The 21,318-nt window shown below is 39.7% G+C and overlaps 1 protein-coding gene across 6 annotated transcripts in view; it reads right to left on the reverse strand.

The window, feature by feature from the left end:
- LOC140486271 (protein prune homolog 2-like) overlaps positions 1-21,318 on the reverse strand; it is a 417,027-nt gene that overhangs the window by 14,596 nt on the left and 381,113 nt on the right. For all 6 annotated transcript variants that reach the window (XM_072585194.1, XM_072585201.1, XM_072585229.1 and 3 more), the window contains 3 exons: positions 15,301-15,432; positions 13,897-13,983; positions 10,945-11,043 (listed from right to left, as the gene is read on the reverse strand). In XM_072585194.1, the coding sequence (XP_072441295.1) occupies positions 10,945-11,043; positions 13,897-13,983; positions 15,301-15,432 (318 nt within the window). The remainder of the gene's footprint in view (positions 1-10,944; positions 11,044-13,896; positions 13,984-15,300; positions 15,433-21,318) is intronic.

Raw genomic sequence — 21,318 nt, forward strand, 5'->3', positions numbered from 1 at the left:
TGCTATCATATGCGATTCAGTCATCTGATCTAAGTGTTCAGAGTGCATGAATTTCACATGCACACGGTTAGTGATTTGACCCATTGGGCTTTTGCTAATTTCAGGTTCTTTAACTGGAGTATTTTCACTGATTGTGTTCTTAGTCAAGAATGACTCCAGTAGGATGAGAAATCAACCAGCTTTTGTCACACACAAATCCATCATGATCTTGCAGGAATTTAACCATAGTATGTGTTCACCCAACAACTGATGAATGGAGATTAAGTTTCAAATCCAAAACTTCTGTTAACAGCCTCTCAGATATTCTAATTAAAATAATAAACCGAAGGAACTGCAAATGCTGGAAATCAGCAACAGAAATTACTGGAAAAACTCAACAGGTCTCACAGCATCTGTGGGGTGAAAGCAGAGTTAACTCTTCAGGTCCAGTTCTAAAGAAGGGTCACTGGACCAAAACCATTAACCCTGCTTTCTCTTCACAGTTGCTGCTATATTTGCAGAGATCTTCCAGCAATTTATTTCAGATGTTCTAACTTACATTAAAAGCAAACAGTGCTCTCAGTTTTATTAATAGGCCCAGAGTACAAGAACAGGGAGGTAATGTTGAAATTGTATTCAACAGTATTTAACTGACTGCAGAAGCAATTTACAAGAATGACTCTAGAAATGAAAAATTTCAGTTACTGTCCTTGAGAAGAAGGTGTCCTTGAATCACTGCAGTTCACGTACTACCATGAGGGTGCTACCCCACCACAGCTAAGAAATTCCCAGATTTTGGTAAGCAAGTGAAGGAGTGGCAATGTATTTCCACATTAGAATGTTGAATGGCTTGGAGGGGAAACTGCAGACTGGTGTTCTCACTTACCTGCTACCATTGCCACTCTCGGTAGCAAGGGTTACAGGTTTGGAAAATACCGAAATGGAACCTTGAAGAGTTGCTGCCATGCATCTATTATATAGTAAACATAACTATTACTCTGTTAATGGTAGAAAATTGATTGTTGAAAGTGATGGTTGGGGTACCAATTTTCCAATCAAGCTGCCTGCTTTGTCCTGGATCTTGAGTGTTGCTGAAGCTGCACTGATCTAAGCAAGGAGGGAGTATTCAATTGCATGTCTTACATGAGACTTGTTGATAATCAATTGGCTTTGTCAAGTTAGGGCACGAATTACACACCATAGAATCTCCAACATCCTACTTGGTCATGTAGCCTCAGTATATATCTAGCTACTCCAGTTATGTTTTTGATCAATGGTAACTCAGTTGTTGGGGTTTCAGAGACAGTAACATTATTGGATTATAGAAATGTAAATAATTAAAAATACACCATTTGGCCTGTTGAGTTAGGTGTGCCATTCAGCGTGCTTATAGCTGATCCTCTATAGTAATGCCATACTCCTGCTCTCTCCCTACATCCCTTGACCCCTTATAGCTATTAGAAATTAATCTATTGCTTTCTTAAACATATTCAATAACTAACCCTCCATAGCCTTAAATGGTAGATAACTCAGTGAAGAAATGTATCCTCGTCTCAGTCTGAAATCGGCTAATGCATAGCCTGAGACCATCACACCTTGTTCAGGAATCCAACTCTCCAGCCCTGTCAGAATTTTATATATTTTAATGGGATTCTTTTCATTCTTCTAAAGTCCAGTGAATATAGGCCCAGTCAACCCAATCTCTCCTGTTGTGACAAACCTACTATTGCTAGAATCATTCTGGTGACCAGTGTGCTGCCTCTGTGGCAACAATATCTTTTTTCAGTTAAAGGGACCAAAATTGTACAAACATTCAAAGTGTTTCTGCACCAAGCCCTTGCACAATTGCAGTAAGACTTCCCTGCTCCTGTACTGAAATTGTTCCATAATGACTAGGGCTATGGTGGAACTGACAACGGACCTGTTGAAAATGAGGTTCTACTGCTTGTACAAGTGTGGAGGCTTTATTGTACACCATTTAGCATGTGCTGTATAATTTATGTATGTTATGCTTTGCACAACTGGAGAGAGCAATGAGGGCAAGTTATGAATGGTGAACAACTGGAAGGGCAAGAGCAATCTCCCAAGGATGAGGACAACGGCTTAGACAACTAACTCCTTGAACATGATAGAGTGCAATTATGTTGGGTGCTGTAAGCCAGACAGGACTTAATTTATTCTCTTTTATTTCTTTCATGGGATGTGTGTTTCTGGCAAGGCCAGCATTTATTGCCTATGCTCAATTGCTCAGAGGGCTGTTAAATGTGAACATTACAGTCATATGTAGACCTGACCAGGTAAGGAAAGCAGATTACTTTCCCTAAAAGGATATTAGTGAAGCAATGGGTTTTTCCAACAGTCGACAATGGTTTCATTGCTGACATTCCATTCAAGGTTCCAGAGTATTATTGATTTCAAATTCCATCATTTGCCACAGCGAGATTCAATCCCAGAACATTACCTGGGTCTCTGGATTAACAGTCTAGTGATAATACCACTAGCCATCCAGTTCCAGTAGATGACGGCTGGTTTGACTTAGGATTCCTTAATAGTGACTTAGATAGGATTGAGATGGGAAGTGGCCACAGACCTGAGTGGTGTGCTGCTTGCTGCTTAAACAGAGATTTGGGTTGCACTGCCAATGTTTGACTGAGAACATGGCCAAGTTTCCTAAATAGTGGCAGCCACCAGGTCTCATGGTTTATTCCACACTAATCAAGCAGTGGCATATTTTTCCACCTATGGCAAGAGAGAGAATCAGACTAGCATCAGATGAGAGAGGTGCCGTAGGGACTGAGTAGGTAATTACTGAGGTGAGTTTGGGATGGCTGTTCAGAATGAAACCCTACATAGAAATTTAATGAAAACTTCAGCCTTTAGAACTTTATAGAACTGTCTCATCTCTCCATAGGTGTTGTATTGTCTGCCATTGGTGGATACTGGGCATGGTAGTTGGAAGGGCAAAGCGTAGCAAGTATTGGCATAGACCGGCCTAAGTTGGAATGGGGCTTTTATAGTTCAGGAGAAGGCATGGGTTACATGAGTGTGTAGGAGTGTTGTGAAAAAAATGCCAAAGCCCCAAGGCAGGCCCTCCACTTAATTAGCCTGAGCACATAGTGCTCTCCTCACTACTTCCTGGGTTGTGTACCACAACTTCTACATGGACATAAAATATCTTTCTCAAGACCTGGAGGTCCAGAGATCAGGCAGCCATTTTTAAAATTCAGGTTTACTGAGCTACAAATTCTCCAGCCTGTACCTGAACCCCAATGTCGATGCAAGACCAGCCCATAGTGCATCATTCTAAAGAGACAGTGAATATCTACTAGTTTGAGGAATGTGGCAAAATTTCTATCTCTTCCCTATTCAATGATGTGCTTGTCCAGCTGCCTATTCATTTGTAGCTAATTAAATGAAATAAATTGATTGAATTTAGGCAATCTCAGTAACTGACACTTCACTTATTGTTTGTATTGTCAGATAAATGATTTATACCTTAGTTCTAGGCTGAGTTCCTTCCTGAAACTAATTATGTTTTATAGTAATTAACAGATGAGGTTGATTAATTCACAATTTAGTCATAATTTTAATTTCCAAATCTTCTTCAGTTTTATGTTTGCACTGTTTATTTTTATCTCTATTCTAATTGGAGCAAGAGTGTGTTAGCACCTCCACACAGTGTGATAGAGAGGAAGAACTACGTTTGCACATTGCCATCTGAAATGACAAGGTTGTTAAAATATCCTGATTAACAATTACATTTTCATTGTTAATTTTTGCTCTTTCAGGCTGTTGTGTTGGTTCTTGCTGATATGATAATTCCACCGCTACCTTCAGTGTTTACTTTTAGATTCAGCACCTAAACTGAGGTGCCACAATGTGCAGCAGATTTTATTATCATCCCCCAAGTGGAGTTCCTGCCTTAGTGTGGAGGCTTTCAAAAAATACATTCAATTAGAAACTACTAAAATGTGCATTTCAAGCAATTAGAATTTGTGGTATCTAAAACTTGGAACTGGATGTCTCATGCAAAAATGAAGAGTGGATTATGCAGTGATGCAGTTTGATGAATATGTAGATGAGCCACAGAGGGAAGTTATGACATAACTATGACCTCAGCAGTTCCATAAACTGCTCCAAGCAGTAATACCTGTTGCTGGCTCATCAACTATACATTATTATAAAAGATTATTTAAAGAAGTGTTTGCAAGTCCAGCATGAGCATGTGTGAAGAACCATGAATCAGCACTGAAATAGGTTATAGAGCACCATGACAGAAACACAGAAATTAACAGAATTTTAAAAGATTTTAGATGGTGGACATAGAGAGCAGAATTCTGTGCAAAGAATAGGATTCTTCAGGATGTTTCTCTTTCAGAAGAATGGTTTGGTGCCTATAATCTTGCTAAAGTAATTTGCTCTTTGATGCCTTAATGCTTTAGAATATAATTCAATGTAAACTATTTCTTTAAGCAGATCTGCAATGGAGAGATGTAGCGAAGCAAACGTCACAATGAAAAACTGGACTTCAGAACAAAATGATTAGATGATTAGGTCAGTGGAGTGCCACAAGGATCGGTGCTGAGTCCTCTACTTTTTGTCATTTACATAAATGATTTGGATGCAAGCATAAGAGGTACAGTTAGTAAGTTTGCAGATGACACCAAAATTGGAGGTGTACTGGACAGTGAAGAGGTTTACCTCAGATTACAACAGGATCTTGACCAGATGGGGCAATAGGCTGAGAAGTGGCAGATGGAGTTCAATTCAGATAAATGCGAGGTGCTGCATTTTGGGAAAGCAAATCTTAGCAGGACGTATACACTTAACAGTAAGGTCCTAGGGAAGTGTTGTTGAACAAAGAGACCTTGGAGTGCAGGTTCACAGCTCCTTGAAAGTGGAGTCACAGGTAGATAGGAGAGTGAAGAAGGCGTTTGGTATGCTTTCCTTTATTGGTCAGAGTATTGAGTACAAGAGTTGGGAGGTCATGTTGCAGCTGTACAGGACATTGGTTAGGCCACTGTTGGAATACTGCGTGCAATTCTGGTCTCCTTCCTATTGGAAAGATGTTGTGAAACTTGAAAGGGTTCAGAAAAGATTTACAATGACGTTGCCAGTCTTGGAGGATTTGAGCTATATGGAGAAGCTGAACAGGCTGGGGCTGTTTTCCCTGGAGTGTCAGAGGCTGAGGGGTGACCTTATAGAGGTTTACAAAATTATGAGGGGCATGGATAGGGTAAATAGGCAAAGTCTTTTCCCAGGACTAGAGGGCATAGGTTTAGGGTGACAGGGGAAAGATATAAAAGAGACCTGCAGGGTAACCTTTTCACACAGAGAGGGGTACGTGTATGGAATGAGCTGCCAGAGGGACTGGTGGAGGCTGGTACAATTGCAACACTTAAGAGGCATTTGGATGGGTATATGAATAGGAAGCGTTGGAGGGATATGGGCCGGGTGCTGGCAGGTGGGACTAGATTGGGTTGGGATATCTGGTCTGCATGGACAGTTGGACCAAAGCGTCTGTTTCCATGCTGTATATCTCTATGACTCTATGCATTTCCTCGTTATAGAAAGACTGCACTGTCTTTGAAAAGTTTGATGGTAGCTCTGGCGGTGACAGCAGCTCAACAGCAAATCACACAAAGCATGCAACAGGGCATTGATGAAGTAAATATCAAAAGCATCAGGGACAAAACCAATCTGCAATGCTTGGTGGAATCTGGCATTTTATGTTAAGTTGGAGTTCATCAGGAATGAATTACTCATTCAGGTACTGAATCCTGTAATTAGTTAAAACATTCAGGTATTAGTTTTTACATTTAATGAGACTAATATATAGTTTTTAAAGTAAAACAATCATTTACTTCCTTATCAGTTAGTTAATTTCTTTAGTATTTGTTAAGAATAAGGCTACAAGTGTTACTTGAAATGATCTTTAATGCAGCTGAGGTGGCTCAAAATTATTGCTCATTAAGTTTCCCACAAAAGACTAAAGGTTTATTTTAAATTTACTCCAGTGAGGAAATCTGACCACACACAAAAACTAAATTATAGATTTACCTATTTCCTTAAACCTGAATATAATCATCGATTATGTATCTAAGGGCAGGTGGTGGCATGCTGATAACACTATTGGACTAGTAATCCAAAGATCGAGACTAATGTCTTGAGGTCATGGGTTTAATCCAGCTGGTAGAATTGAGATTTAATTAATTAATCTGAAATTGAAAGCTAATTGCTGTGACGGTGACCAGGAAAGTAGTTGAGAAAACCCACCTGGCTCAATAATATTCTTTGGGGAAGGAAATCAGCCCTTCTTTACCCATGATGGCTTATGTGTGCCTCCAGGCCCACAGCAATATAGTTGATGCTTAGCTGTCCTTTAAAATAATCCAGGAAGCCATTTTAAGGACAATTAGGGATGGGCAACAAATGCTGACCTTGGCAGTGATTCCCATATTACATGAAAGAATTGAAACAACCTTCATTCTTCTCTTTGTGCCAGTTAATGCACTAAAGCTTTAAGAGTCTAATCAGTGATTACATTTTACAGAAGAATCTCTGCATCTATTTATTAGTAAAGAAAATAGCTTCAAATCTCTAAAATTTGTCTTTCATGAATATTACAATAACAGAGTAGGAAACACAAGTAAAATACAAAAAACATAAATAAAGTTAAGCCTTTATCAGACAGAAGGATGTTGTTCTAAGTGGATTGTACATTATGTAGCACCCAGAAAAACACAGACCCATTAAAATTCTACAGAATAACTAAGAACCCAATTGGTTAGATAATTCACTGTTGATAGACATTGTATTTTCTTTTCAGTGATGACAGAATGGTGCTAACATCAGGGTCAAACAGTGAAGAACTCTAGCTGTAATCTGTTTATGTCATTGAAGCAGACCTTAACCAGAGAAGCTTTGAAACAGGATAGTAGTTATAATGTTAGTGAGCTAACATAGCAACTGTGGTCCTTGGACAATATAAAGCCAAAGATATAAAACAGGAAGAGGATGGCGTTTCAGGATTATGTTCACATCCAATTAAACTATCATAAAGGCTTTAGTATTCGGGCACCAGATAGTACTCATAGAAACAAGAATCAGATAACAATCTGAAGCACACAAATGCATGTGTGTCAAGCGCTAATACCCAGCAAGTATAAGCAGAAAGCTGTGATTTTATGGCTTGGAAAAAATATTCTGGTCAGTATCCAAAACTATTCATGTTTTAAAAGAAAGAAGTTGTTTAACAGAAACAGTATCTTACATACTAAAATGAGAAAATACACAGAAGTCTAACATCCCTGCAGTCAGACTGCAAGAGGAAGAAGCATTTTAAGAAAATGGTAACAAAGCAATTATATTACTGAAGAAGTAATCCAGAGACTTTACTGCCATGGAGACATCAACTCAAATTCCATCACAGCAGTTAAGTATTTATATTCAGTTAAATGAATGCATCTGGAATTAAAAAGTGAGGATCATTAAGACTGACCATAAAACGGCAATACTGTCATTAAAGAATACCCATTTTAGAGAATGAAATCTGGCATCCTTACAATATGACGACTCTAATTCTACACAACCAATATGGTTGACTATTCATTCTCCTCTGAAAACAGATTAGCAAGCCACTCAGTTGGACTAATCTGCTACAAAGCTGTGTGCACCCTCAAGCTCCTGTGCCTGCTTTGGGTTGTGATTTGGAGATGCCGCTGTTGGACTGGGATGTACAAAGTTAAAAATCACACAAAACCAGGTTATAGTCCAACAGGTTTAATTGGAAGCACACTAGCTTTCGGAGCATCGCTCCTTCATCAGGTGATTGTGATGAAGCAGTGACGCTCCGAAAGCTAGTGTGCTTCCAATTAAACCTGTTGGACTATAGCCTGGTGCAGTGTGATTTTTTTTGCTTTGGGTTGAATACTGAGACGTCTGACACCGCATAGGTTGTCACTGAACTTTTTTCAAATACTCCACAGCATGCCATCTCCTGGCAACTTCTGCAGACTGCAGCCATGACAGCTTGACATCCTGCCCCCATTCAAAAAAAGGAAATCTCTTTCCTCCCTCATTGATCTTAAGGAGGACCTTGAGATCAATGAGAGAAATAAAAGGCAGCCCTAGAATGTCTGCCTTCTGCCTATTTCAGAAGTCCTGGTTGTTTAAATGTGGCCTGCATTTATTCAGTTTCGCCTTCGTTCCCACCCTTGCAGCTGTTAATTGGCCACTTGACCTGATCTCCGGTCAATCAGCACCCCTCCTCAACCAAAATTACATGCTATAGTTTTCTCTTCTATGGCAGAGTCAGGAATGGTCTCAAAGTTGGTTTCTTGCTCAGAAGGTAAAAAAAAAGGCCTGTTTCATGAACATGTGGCAACTTGGTACAAAGAAAGGTTGTCCTATAAACTAGTCAAACAAGAGTCAGAACTAGCCACACCTCTTCTAATATAACTAAAAGAATGACATTCGCAATGACTATTTCATCAAGAGAAGTGGAACCACTGCTCCCTGACATTCAACAGATCATCATCTTAGAATCTACTTTCAACCTCCAGGGAGTTACCAGAAACCTAAATGGGCAGAAGACTATAACAGCAGGTCAGAGTCTCTGAATTCTGTACCAACTAATTCAACATCAACCAGGACAAAGCAGTCATCGATTGGTATTGCACTTCCCACTTTAATCATTCATTCCCTTCACCATGGTGTATCATGCACTTTGTATCATCGACAAAATGATGTTTAGCAACTTCCTAAGAAAAATTCAAAAGCAGCTCCCAAACTAAAACTATCAACTAGTTAAATTATGTTGAAGGCTAAGGGGTGACCTTATAAAGGTTTATAAAATCATTAGGGGCATGGATAGGAAAAATAGACAAAGTCTTTTCCCTGGGATGGGACAGTCCAGAACTAGAAGGCATAGCTTTAGTGTGAGAGGGGAAAGATATAAAAAGAGACCGGAGGGACAACATTTTCCATGCAAAGGGTGGGACATGTATGGAATGAGCTGCCAAAGAAAGTGGTGGAAGATAGTACGATTGCAACATTTAAAAATACTCTGAATGGGTCTACGAATAGGAAGGGTTTGGAGGGATATGGGCTGACAGTTGGAACTAGATTGGGTTGGGATATCTGGTCAGCATGGATGAGTTGGACTGAACGGTCTGTGCTGTACATCTCTATGACTCTATTTGCCCAGCCTATTCAACCTCTCCCTATAGTTCAAATCCTCCAACTCTGGCAATGTGCTTGTAAATCTTTTCTGAACCCTTTCAAGTTTCACAATATCTTTCCAATAGGAAGGAGACCAGATTTGCATGCAATGTTCCAAAAGTGGCCGAACCAATGCCTTGTACAGCCGCAACATGACCTCCCAACTCCTGTACTCCATACTGACCAATAAAGGAATGCATACCAAATGCATTCTTCACTATCCTACCTGCGACTCCACTTTCAAGGAGCTATGAACCTGCACTCCAAGGTCTCTTTGTTCAGCAACACTCCCCAGGACCTTATCATTAAGTGTATAAGTCCTGCTAAGATTTGCTTTCCCAAAATGCAGCACTTCATATTTATCTAAATTCATCTGCCACTTCTCAGCCCATTGGTCCATCTTGATTAGATTAGATTAGTTACAGTGTGGAAACAGGCCCTTCGGCCCAGTAAGTCTACACTGACCCACCGAAGCACAACCCACCCAGACACTTTCTCCTACATTTACCCCTTCACCTAACTTGCACATTTTTGGACTGTGGGAGGAAACCCACGCAGACATGGGGAGAATGTGCAAACTCCACACAGTCAGTCAGTCGCCTGAGGTGGGAATTGAACCCGGGTCTCTAGCGTTGTGAGGCAGCAGTGCTAACCACTGTGCCACCATGCCACTCCCTTTCTGATCAAGATCCCATTGTAATCTAAGGTAACCTTCTTTGCTGTTAAGTTTGAAATATTTTTAGTTCCCTTTTTTTCCTGACACTACAATATTTGACTGACAGGAAAGGGAGTAATTGATTTCTACTTTGTGGTTCAGAAATAATTGAGGGGAAAATGGAAGCATTCCCATTTTTCCCTTACTCGGAGATACTTCGTATCTCTGCTAAATCTCTTCACTCAGAGTGAGAATGGAGTTGTGGAACGCCATGTGTAATCTGTAGGGAATGCTTGTGGTTAACATTACATGCTATAAAGTTGCGTATGAACAGACCACAGTAATAAACTGCTGGAAAATTGTTTCTGCATTGCTATTCTTAAAAGTACAGGTTTAGTATTGGAATAAAAACAATGATACAAGTCCTCTGATTGCAACATGATTTACTTAAGTGTCGTAAACCTTATTTTCCTGATTAAGATTGGTAGATACAGTGCACTCAATTTTTACATCAACTCTTTCACATCATCACTTCAAATAACAACCTCCTAGAGTTGGACTCTAAGAAAAAGCTGGGATCCATGAACGTATTTTTCAACCACAATAGAAGCAAAAACTATAGCAATGCAAGAAAATTCAGTTTATAAGCATAATATTCTGAGGAGGAAACATAATTAGCTAAGAAGTGTTTGAGTTATTAACTGTAGAGGAAAATAAGTAATGCAACAAAATGAACAAATCTACCGCTGCAGATTGGATTCCTACAAATCTAATGATTATGGTTCTGTATAGAATAGTATACTTTTCACAATTTATAAACATAAAATAAACATTGTTCACTAGTTGCCTTAATATCAGACATATGGCAATGTATTCCAATCTGTTCAAATTCACTTTCAAATTGATTTTGAAGAGTACATGAAAGATAGACACTATAAAGCATTACAAACGGAATTATCTACAGTAGATCTTGAATAATACAATTGCCAAAGTTTGTGACAAGCAAGGTAAAAATGTCAGTTTTATACACTTTGCTAATAATATTAAACACATGAATCAACCAAATACATATAAAATACATTACTCACTTTTTGATAGTCTCTGGAATCTGAACATGCTGCATGGGGATGAGTTCCTCCAGCTCAGCCAGGCTACTGACATATCTCACCTTACTGCTGAATTTTGAACTGATGAAAATAATTCAAAACCATTGTTATATCTTTCAAAGCATAAAGATAAACAGTACAAAACAGTCGTTGCCAAAACATTTTATAAAGTTTACTTTCACCAGGAATTGAGGAATTTGTTGTTTTCAAAGTGTTCCATAACATTCTCAAAAGTAATCAATGACCACTTGAGGAAATCGTCCCACCTTCATTGTTGCTCTATTGATTTAAAATTAATGTAAAAGTCTATACATGAAATCCTCCATGGTTACATATATTTAGAACATGACTTGATTGCAGTATAGAGTCATGGGGGTTGTACAGCACAGAAACAGACCATGCCAACCAGATATCCTAAATTAATCTAGTCCCGTTTGACAGCATTTGGTCTATATCCCTCTTAATCATTCCTATTCATGTACCCATCCTTTAAATGTTGGAATTGTACCAGACTCCTCCACTTTCTCTGTCAGCTCATTCCATACACGCATCACCCTGTGTGTGAAAAAATTGCCCCTTAGGTCCCTTTTAAATCTTTCCCCGCTTACCTTAAGCTTATGCCTTCTAGCTTTAGACTTTACTATCCTGGGGAAAAGACCTTGAGACTATTCACGCCCCTCAATTTTATAAACCTCTATAATGTCATTCCCTCAGCCTCCAACACTTCAGGGAAAACAGCACTAGTCTATCAGCTCTCCCTATTGCTCAAACCCTCCTAACCCTGGCAATATCCTTGTAAATTTTTTTTGCACCCGCTCAAGTTTAACAACATATTTACTATAGCAAGGAGACCAAAATTGAATGCGGTATTCTAAAAGTGGGCTAACAAATGTCCTATACAGCCGTAATAATACACCCCAACTCCTAAACTCAATGCCCTGACCAATAAAAGTATATCAAATGCCTTCTATCCTGTCTACTTGTGACTCCACCTTCAAGGAACTATGAACGTGCACCCCAAAGTCTCTTTGCTCTGCAACACTCTTGAGGACTCTACCAATAAGTGTGCAAGTCCTGCTTTAATTTGCTTTACCAAAATACAATACCTCACATTTATCAAAATTAAACTCCATCTGCCACTCTTCTGCCCACTAGACTGCCAGACTAAGATTAGTAGTTGAGAATATGCGTGTTTAAGAAAAAAAGGAATAGAAGCAACAAAGCCCTGTGGCCTCTCAAGCCTATTCTCTAACAGCCAATTTGAATCTGACCCTAATTCCAATTTTTAACCTACCTCCTATAACCCTTGACCTCCTTGAAGATCAAAATCTAGCCAACTTGGTCTTGAAAATACTCAAGAAGCAGCTTTCATTGCTCTTTAGTGTAGAGAATGTAAAAAGATTAACAAACCTCAAAAAAGAAATTTTTCTCTATTTCCATCTTAGATTAGAAAGATCTTATTTTAAACCGTGACATGTAGTCCTAGATTGCCCCAAGAGGGGAAACATCCTCCCTGTTAAGTTGCCTCAGAATCCTACATGTTTCAATAAAAGCACCTCTCAGTTTTCTAAATTTTAATGAATATAGGTTCAAATTGCTACACCATTCATAGAATCCCTGGGGGGACTCAAAACAAGCGATACAGCCCATCAAATCAACACCCTCTGAAGAGCATACCACCCACACCCACACTCCAAACCAATCCCTATAACCTTTCATTTTCCATAGCCAATCCACCTCGCTTGCACATCTTTGGACTGTGGGGGGAACCAGAGCACCCAGAAGATGCCTAGGCAGACACAAGGAGAATGTACAAACTCCAGACTGTCTCCGAAAGGTGGAATTGAAAGCAGGTCCCTAATGTTGTGAGACAGCAGTGCTAACCATTGAGTCACTATGCCGCTCCATTACTCATCTGACTAACGTTTTCCTCGTGAACCTTCTCTAAACTGCCTGCAATCCCAGTATATCCCTGCTCAAGTAAGGAAGTCAAAACCATACAATTTACTCTAGGTACAATCTCAATGCAACAAAGGCTAACATTTCCTTTGCTTCCAATTATTTGCTGTACTTGCATGGTAACTTTGTGGTGATTCAAGTACAGTTCCCTCACTACCAATTCATTGTAGTCTCTTTCCATTTAATGAATATCCCTCTTTTCTTCCCACCAAACCGTATATCCTCACATTTTACCACAATATCCTCCAACACTCAAATTCTTGTTCATTCATTTAATCTATTTCCATATGCCCCTCTTTTGGGTGGTATTTAATGGAGTCTTAGTGAATCCAGGCATCTATAGATGCCTACTATTGGTTTGATATGCCACCTGAGATATGATGGAACAATTTTGCTGAACTGTGTTTAACACATAGCTTCTTCAGCAGTGACATAATTTATCTAGAATTTCATTAATGTCCTTTGGGGAAGGAAGCTGCCATCCTTACCTAGTCTGGCCTATATGTGAATCTAAACCCACCAATAATGACTCTCATACTGTCCTCTGGGCAATTAGGGATGGGCAATAAATGCTGGCATAGCCAGTGATGCTCTCATCCCTTGAATGAATAAAATTAAAAGATTAGTGTTCAGGAATGCTATATATAAAAGTTCTGTGCTCTAAGTGTCGACAAATCTTACTCCTGAACCATGTCCAGGAGAAACATAGGATACTGGGTACAGACAGGATGTCAGAAGTCATAGAATTACACAAATTATACAGCACAGTGGCACGGAGTAGGTTTTCTTCTGTATAAATTTAATTTAGTCCCAATTTAATCTGTAGTAATAAAAAAATTGTGACACCTCTAAGTATTTCTGTGATGATAATTAAATATCTATGCTGGTTACAGATATCCATAAAAAGTGAATATTTGTATGCTTAATATTTGTTCATCTCTCTGAATATCACATAGGAAAACCGTACCAACCTACCTAATGAATGGCCGAGTGACTGCAAGGATCGTCCTGATAAACCATGATGGATGCACAATTATAAATGATTTCAGATTCTTCCTCAACCTGTGATGAAAAATTCTCTTAATAATATACTAATACCTCATAAGCATGTAACATTTTCACCACTTCCCAATGTTCTGTTCTCAATGGAAAAAAGAAGGGTAAGAGGGGATTTTATAGAGACATACAAGATGATCAGAGGATTAGATAGGGTAGACAGTGAAAGTCTTTTTCCTAAGATGATGACGTCAGCTTGTACGAGGGGGCATAAGTACAAAATGAGGGGTGATAGATCCAAGACAGATGTCAGAGGCAGGTTCTTTACTCAGAGAGTGGTAAAGGTGTGGAATGCCCTACCTGCCAATGTAGTCAACTCAGCCACATTAGGGACATTTAAACAATCCTTGGATAATCCCATGGATGATGATGGGATAGTGTAGCTGAGAATAGTTCACAGGTTGGCGCAACATCGAGGGCTGAAGGGCCTGTTCTGCGCTGTACTGTTCTATGTTCTATATTCCATGTTCATAAAATTTTGTTATTTTAAATCATATTCTTAATCTGACAGCTATGGAAGCTTATTACATTGGTTTAGACACCTACAGATGGGATGAAAATTCAGAAAAAAAATCAAGAAAATAATCTCTTTGACTAAATTAGAGACTGATGATACTACACATTCTAGTCAAAGGAGTATATTCAGTCCAATCAGCAATTTAACAAATTACTTTCTGCAGCTATTCTAACATTGCATGCTAGGTTGTTTATGTAATTATGGGAAGCTTTTAATAAGGTAATAGAAGCAAAATCATTGGGTTTACTCTAGATAAATTGGATACCATGAAGAAATAGTACACTAGAGAAAGAAGCTTTATCTTTGGGAGAGTTTCTTTCTCTTTATCTTAGTCTTTTCTGGATCAAAGTAAGAAGATGATTCCAATCAAATTTCCTTTATTATTGAAGACTGAAATTCAAAATGTAAAAGGTCGATATCTATTCAGCTTGTGACTCAAGTTTTCAATGCTATTAAAATAATAACATTGATGCGCTCAGTGCAATTTGATGATCTATCCTACATGCACTGACAACAGCCCAAGAGAGATAGTAACTACTGTTCATTACAGGGCTCATACTAATCGCTGATTGAGTTCAATGGGTAACCACAGCTCTATTCACTTGGTCTTCAGGTTGATATGACTACATAAGATTGAAAAGAGAAAAGCTAATGTTAGCACCCAGCATTTGCATTTAGGGCTGGTGTTTAGGTGCTCCTTCTGCTAAACCCCAGGAAATTTCTGATGGTTCTGCTGGAATGTCAGTAAAGAGGCTTACTCTGTACTGGAGAGGTTGATTGTAATGTTAATAATGAAAAATACTTGCCTTCTGTCAATCATTTGATAGCACCTTTTCATCCAGCTAAAACCTGGCATTTTTCGCCGTGGAGTAGCTCCATTTAGATAAATGATCATGTAGTCCTCAGCTACCAAGAGTTCTAAGGTACTGATCACATACCTGTGGTCGAAGAAAAAAATGGTTTTGTTTGAGTGAACTTTAAAAATTGCAGTTGTGATGACATATGTCTTTAAGGTGTATTTTGCCCTTTTTTTTAAAATGAAGAAAGATTGAGACAGAGGTAATGAACTGTCTGCTCAAAGCCAATAAACTAAAGTTTGTGAGGCCTTGAGTTTTTTTTTTAAGAAGCTGGAACAATACAAGCAGCCTGAATGGGTGGGGTCAAACTCCCACAGAACTAGGATTTTTAGTTTTAGCTTTCAGCAATTGTTAAGGTCTAGAAGCTGGATGTGGAAGCTCTTATTTCTCTCTTTGTTATAGCTAAAAACTGGGATTATCTCCCTACTACTAGAATTGCATATGAGAAAATCCATTTCACTGAATTTACCTTCAGTGGTAGAGGTGGTATGATGAGTAATTTTGAGGATTACAGGATGATTGACTGGGTGGTTGACAGTGAGGAGAAAGAACCTAGGTTACAGGCAGATATAGACAGGTTAGGCTAGATTGATGGATCAATGCCAGATGGAATTTGAACCTGACAATTTGTGGTGATTCATTTGAAAGAGATAATAAGTAAAGAGAGAACTCAATGAATAGTAAAACACATGCAATGAACACTATGCTTCTGCAAGCCAGTGACACTCTCTGGTGAAGAAAGATTAAGGAACAGCAAGTCCTAGCAAGGCATAAGCATAATTTCATCATTGAATTACCTTCCCAGTCTTTTCCTTTGTGCATAACACCAATTTCCTTTGTGTGCCCGAGTCTGTTGTAAATGTTGGTTTCTGGAAGAACTCCGGCTCAGAGTAAATGAGCTAGAGTCTGAGCTTCAAACACTGCAACACATCAGGGAGGGGAAAGAGTTTTCTGGACGCTGTGTTTGAGGAGACAGTCACACCGATTAGACTAACTAATTCTAATTCAGCCAGAGGTCAGGAACAGCAGACTATGGCTGAGAGTGAGGCAGATACAGGGATCCAGGAGGTAGAGTTGCAGAGTCTCAGCCCTTACCCTTGTCCAACAGGTTCAAGAGTTTTGCTCCCTGTGTGGGGGAGAATGGGGATTGCAGGGAGGATGAGCCAACTGACCACAGCACCGTGGTGCAGGGAGCCATTCAGGTGGGGGGGGGGGGGGGGGGGGGAGAAAAGAGAAGAGAAATTGTATTGTAATTGGGGATATTACAGTTAGGGGCATAGATACTGTTCTCAATAAATAGGATCGAGAATCCCGAATGTTGTGTCTCCCTACTACTAGAATTGCATATGAGAAAATCCATTAAGTCCTATTTGTGTCTGTGCAGGAGATTTTAATAATCTCTCCTTTGTTCTGCAGTCTTAACTTCTCTTTTAATTCGGGTTTTCTAATTTTCCCTATCACCTCTTGTCTCCACATAGACACATACATTCCTCCTCCATGCATTTAGTTTAAAGTCCTGCCTATAGCCCTAGTTATGCGATTCACTAGGACTCTGGTCCTAGCTTGGTTCAGATGAAGACTGTCCCATCCCTTCTGACCCAATACTGGTGCTAATGTCCCGTGAATTCCAACTCATTCCTCCCACACCAATCTTTGAGCCGCTCATTTACCTGCTTAATATTATTGACACTTTGCCAATTAGCTTGGTGGCTCAGGTAGTAATCCAGAGATTATTACCTTTTTGGTTCAGCTTTTTAATTTATGTGTTCATATTCTGTTAGCAGAATCTCTGCCCTAGTCTTTTCTATGTTGTTGGTACCTATGTGGACCACAACCACTGAATCTTTACCCTCCCACTCAAAGTTCCTCTGCAGCCCAGATGAGATATCCCAAAGTTGTTATATCTGAATGCACACAGTATAAGGAATAAGGTAAATGAGCATGTGCCGCAGATCGAAATTGGCAAGAATAATGTGGTGGGCATCACGGAGACATGGCTACAATGGAATCAGGATTGGGAGCTGAATATTCAAGGAGATATATCCAATCAAAAAGATAGGCAGGTGGGCAGAGGAAGTTGGGTTGCCCTATTAGTAAAAAATGAAATTAAATCAATATTAAGAAATGAAGGAGTGTCAGATGGTGTAGAGTCTGTGTGGGCAGAATTGAGAAACTGCAAAGGTTTTAAAAAAAAATTTGGAGTCACGTATAGACTATTTGGAGTAGTCGAGCTGGAACACAAGATGCACAAGGACATAGAAAAGATGTGTAGGAAAGGCAAAATTACAGTGATCATGGGCATTTCAATGTGCAGGTGTACTGGGAAAATCAGGTTGGTAGTGGCACACAAGAAAAGGAATTTGTGGAATGTCTATGAGATGGCTTTTTGGAGCAGCTTGTGGTGGATTCCTCTCGTGAACAGGCAATTTAGTGATGTGCGATGAGGCAGACTTGACAAGGGAGCTGAAGGCGAAGGATATCTTCGGAAGCAGTAATCATAACATAATCGAATTTACTCCTTAAATTGAGAGAGAGAAGATAGAATTAGAGGTAACAGTATTTCAGCTGAACAAAGGCAACTATAGAGGCATGAGGGAGGAGCTGGACAGAATTGACTGGGAGAGAAGCCTAACAGGAAAGACAGTGGAACAGAAATGGCAGGGGTTTCTGGGAGTAATTCAGGAGACACAATAGAGATTCATCCTGAGGAAAAAGAAGTATGGTACCAGGGAGCTGACTAGGGAAGTCAGCGATAGTGTAAAAGCAAAAGAAAATTTATAATGTGGCGAAGAACAGTGGGAAACCAGAGGATTCAGAAGTTTACAAAGATCAACAAAAAAAAAAGATGGAAAAGATTAAATAGGAGAGTAAGCTAGCCACTAATATCAAGGAAAACTAAGAATTTCTTTAGAAACATAAAGGGCAACAGAGAGGCAAAAGCGGACATTCGGCCATTGGAAAATGATGCAGGAGAGATGGTAGTGGGGAACAAGGAAATGGTTAAGGAACTGAATAATTACTTCACATCAGTCTTCACAGAGAAACAAGTTATTTCCCAAAAATTCAAAACAGAGGGTATGGTGAGCTGAGTATGGTGGCCACCACCAAGAAAGAGGTGCTAGAAAAACGGAATGGCCTGAAGGTGGATAAATCACCTGGACCAGATGGACTACACCTCTGCTTTCTAAGGGAGATAGCTGGAGAGATAATGGAGGCATTAGTGGTAACCCTTCGGGTATCACTAGAATCAGGAAGGGTCCCAGAGGACTGGAAAATCACTAACATAACACCCCTGTTTAAAAAGGGAGTAAGTCAGAAGACAGAGAATTACCCTAACCTCAGTCGTGGGTAGGATATAGAATCCTGAATCCTGATTTCTGAATACTTGGAAGTGAATGGTAAAATAGGGCAGAGTCAGCATGGTTTCATCAAGGGTTTTCCATGTCTGACAAATCTGCTGGAACTCTTTGAAGAGGTTACAAAATTATGAGGGGCATGGATAGGGTAAATAGGCAAAGTCTTTTTCCTGGGGTCGAGGAGTCCAGAACTAGAGGGTATAGGTTTAGGGTGAGAGGGGAAAGATATAAGAGAGACCTATAGGGCAACGTTTTCATGCAGAGGGTGGTATGTGTATGGAATGAGCTGCCAGAGGAAGTGGTGGAGGCTGGTACAATTGCAACATTTAAAAGGCATTTGGATGGGTATAAGAATAGGAAGGGTTTGGAGGGATATGGGCCGGGTGCTAGCAGGTGGGACTAGATTGGATTGGGATATCTGGTCACATGGACGGGTTGGACCAAAGGGTCTGTTTCCATACTGTATATCTCTGTGACTCTAAGTAATGAGCAGAATAGACCAAAGATAACCAATGGATGTTATCTACCTGGACTTCAAGAAGGCCTTTGACAAGGTGCCACACAGGAGGCCACTGAGTAAGATAAGGGCCTGTGGCATTAGAGGTAAGGTGCTAGCACGGACAATTGGCTGTCTGGCAGTAAGCAGAGAGTCGGAATAAAAGGGTCCTTCTCAGGGTGACAGCCGGTGACAAGTGGTGTTCTGCAAGGTTCAGTGTTGGAACCACAACTTTTCACTTTATACATTAGTGATCTAGATGAAAGAATTGAGGGCATTCTGGCTAAGTTTGCAGATGATACAAAGATAAGTAGAGGGGCAGATAGCATTGAGAAGGCAAGGAACCTGCAGAAGGACTTGGACAGGTTAGGAGAGTGGACAAAGAAGTGACAGATGGAATACAACGTGGGAATGTGTGAGGTCATGGACTTTGGGAGGAAGAGGAGGCATGGACTATTTTCTAAATGGGGAGAAAATTCAGAAGTCTGAATGCATAGAGACTTGGGAGGAGGATTCTCCCAGGATATTCCAGGATTCTCTCAGGGTAAACTTGCAGGTTGAGTCAGTAGTTAGGAAGGCAAATGCAATGATAGCATTTATTTTGAAAGGACTTGAATATAAAAGCAGAATTGTATGTCTGAGGTTCTAAAAGGCTCTGGTAAGGCCACATTTGGAGTACTGTGTGCAGTTTTGGGCCCCATATCACAAAGGACGTACTGGTCTTGGAGTGTGTTCAGAAGAGATTCACGAGAATGGCCCCAGGAATGAACAGCTTAACATATGAGGAACATTGGAGGTCTCTAGGTCTATACTCGGTGGAGTTTAGAAGGTTGAGGGGTGACCTAATTGAAGCTTACAAAATACTGAATGACTTGGACACAGCAGATGTTGGGAAGATGTTTCCATTGGTAGGAGAGACTGGGACTCGAGGGCACAGCCTTAGAGTAAAGAGAAGACTTTTTAGAATGGAGATAAGCAGAAACATCTTCAGCCAGAGAGTGGTGAATCTATGGAATTCACTGCCACAGAAGACTATGGAGACCAGGTCATTGAGTATCTTTAAGACAGAGAAAGATAGATTATTGATTCTAAAAAGGATCAAAGGTTATAGGGAGACAGCAGGAGAATGGGATTCAGAAGCTCATCAGCCATCACTGAATGGCAGATCAGACCCAATGTGCTGAATAGCCTAATTTCTGCTCCTATATCTTATGGTCCTATATCTGTATATGTGTGAAAGGCAAGTTTTATAAGAGGGTGAGAGTCTTAATTAGTAGAGTTACAGGTTGCCGGTTCACAACTGTCTATTTGTAACTCAAATCTATTCACTTGTAATAAATAGTAATTCTCATTAAGTTTAGAAACGTAGTCCCTGCATTCTGTTAATCTGGGTATGAAAGATTTACACATTCAGGAATACTGCCACACTTCGATAAAATACGCAATTTTTTTGTTGACTCCAGAAATAGCAGGACTTGATTTCTAGCATGTTACACCAGTGAGGTGTGACAACTGCTTGAATATTATGAGAGTTTCTGACTCAACCACCTTTTCAGGCAGTAAATTCCAGACTCCACTAACGGTTGAGTGAAGAAGAAATTCTCCTCAGTTCCCAACCTCAGTATCGTCTCACTGGAGCAGCACATTGAAAATTAAGCCCTGTTATTCCGGGAGTTGTCATAAAGGTTAACAATTTTATCAAGTACACAACGTCCCCAGTGTACTTATCTGATAGACACAGGTTAACAGAAAACATGGAATAGATTTCTGTACTTAAGAAGAACTATCTTTTATTACAGATTGATTCTAACAACAGGCAGACACAACTGTGATGTCATATAACTCTAATAATTACAAATCTAACCCCTTTTAAAATATTCCTCCACACCTGCATACAAAGGGACAAAAAACCTATAGGTGGGGTAAAATAAAAACTGAATAACATTTTAACGGTACAAGTCCTCAGAATGGATTGTTCATTTGTTTTCCACATCCTTCGGTTGTCTGGTCTTTTTCCTTAGGTGTGTAGCAAATTAATGATTCAGGTGTGGTGGTTTTAATCTTATTAGAGGCTTAAATTAACATTTAATATTCCATGCTCAACCCTCCTACAAA

This window comes from Chiloscyllium punctatum, chromosome 2 (assembly GCF_047496795.1).
Source record: "Chiloscyllium punctatum isolate Juve2018m chromosome 2, sChiPun1.3, whole genome shotgun sequence".
NCBI classification, from domain to species: domain Eukaryota; kingdom Metazoa; phylum Chordata; class Chondrichthyes; order Orectolobiformes; family Hemiscylliidae; genus Chiloscyllium; species Chiloscyllium punctatum.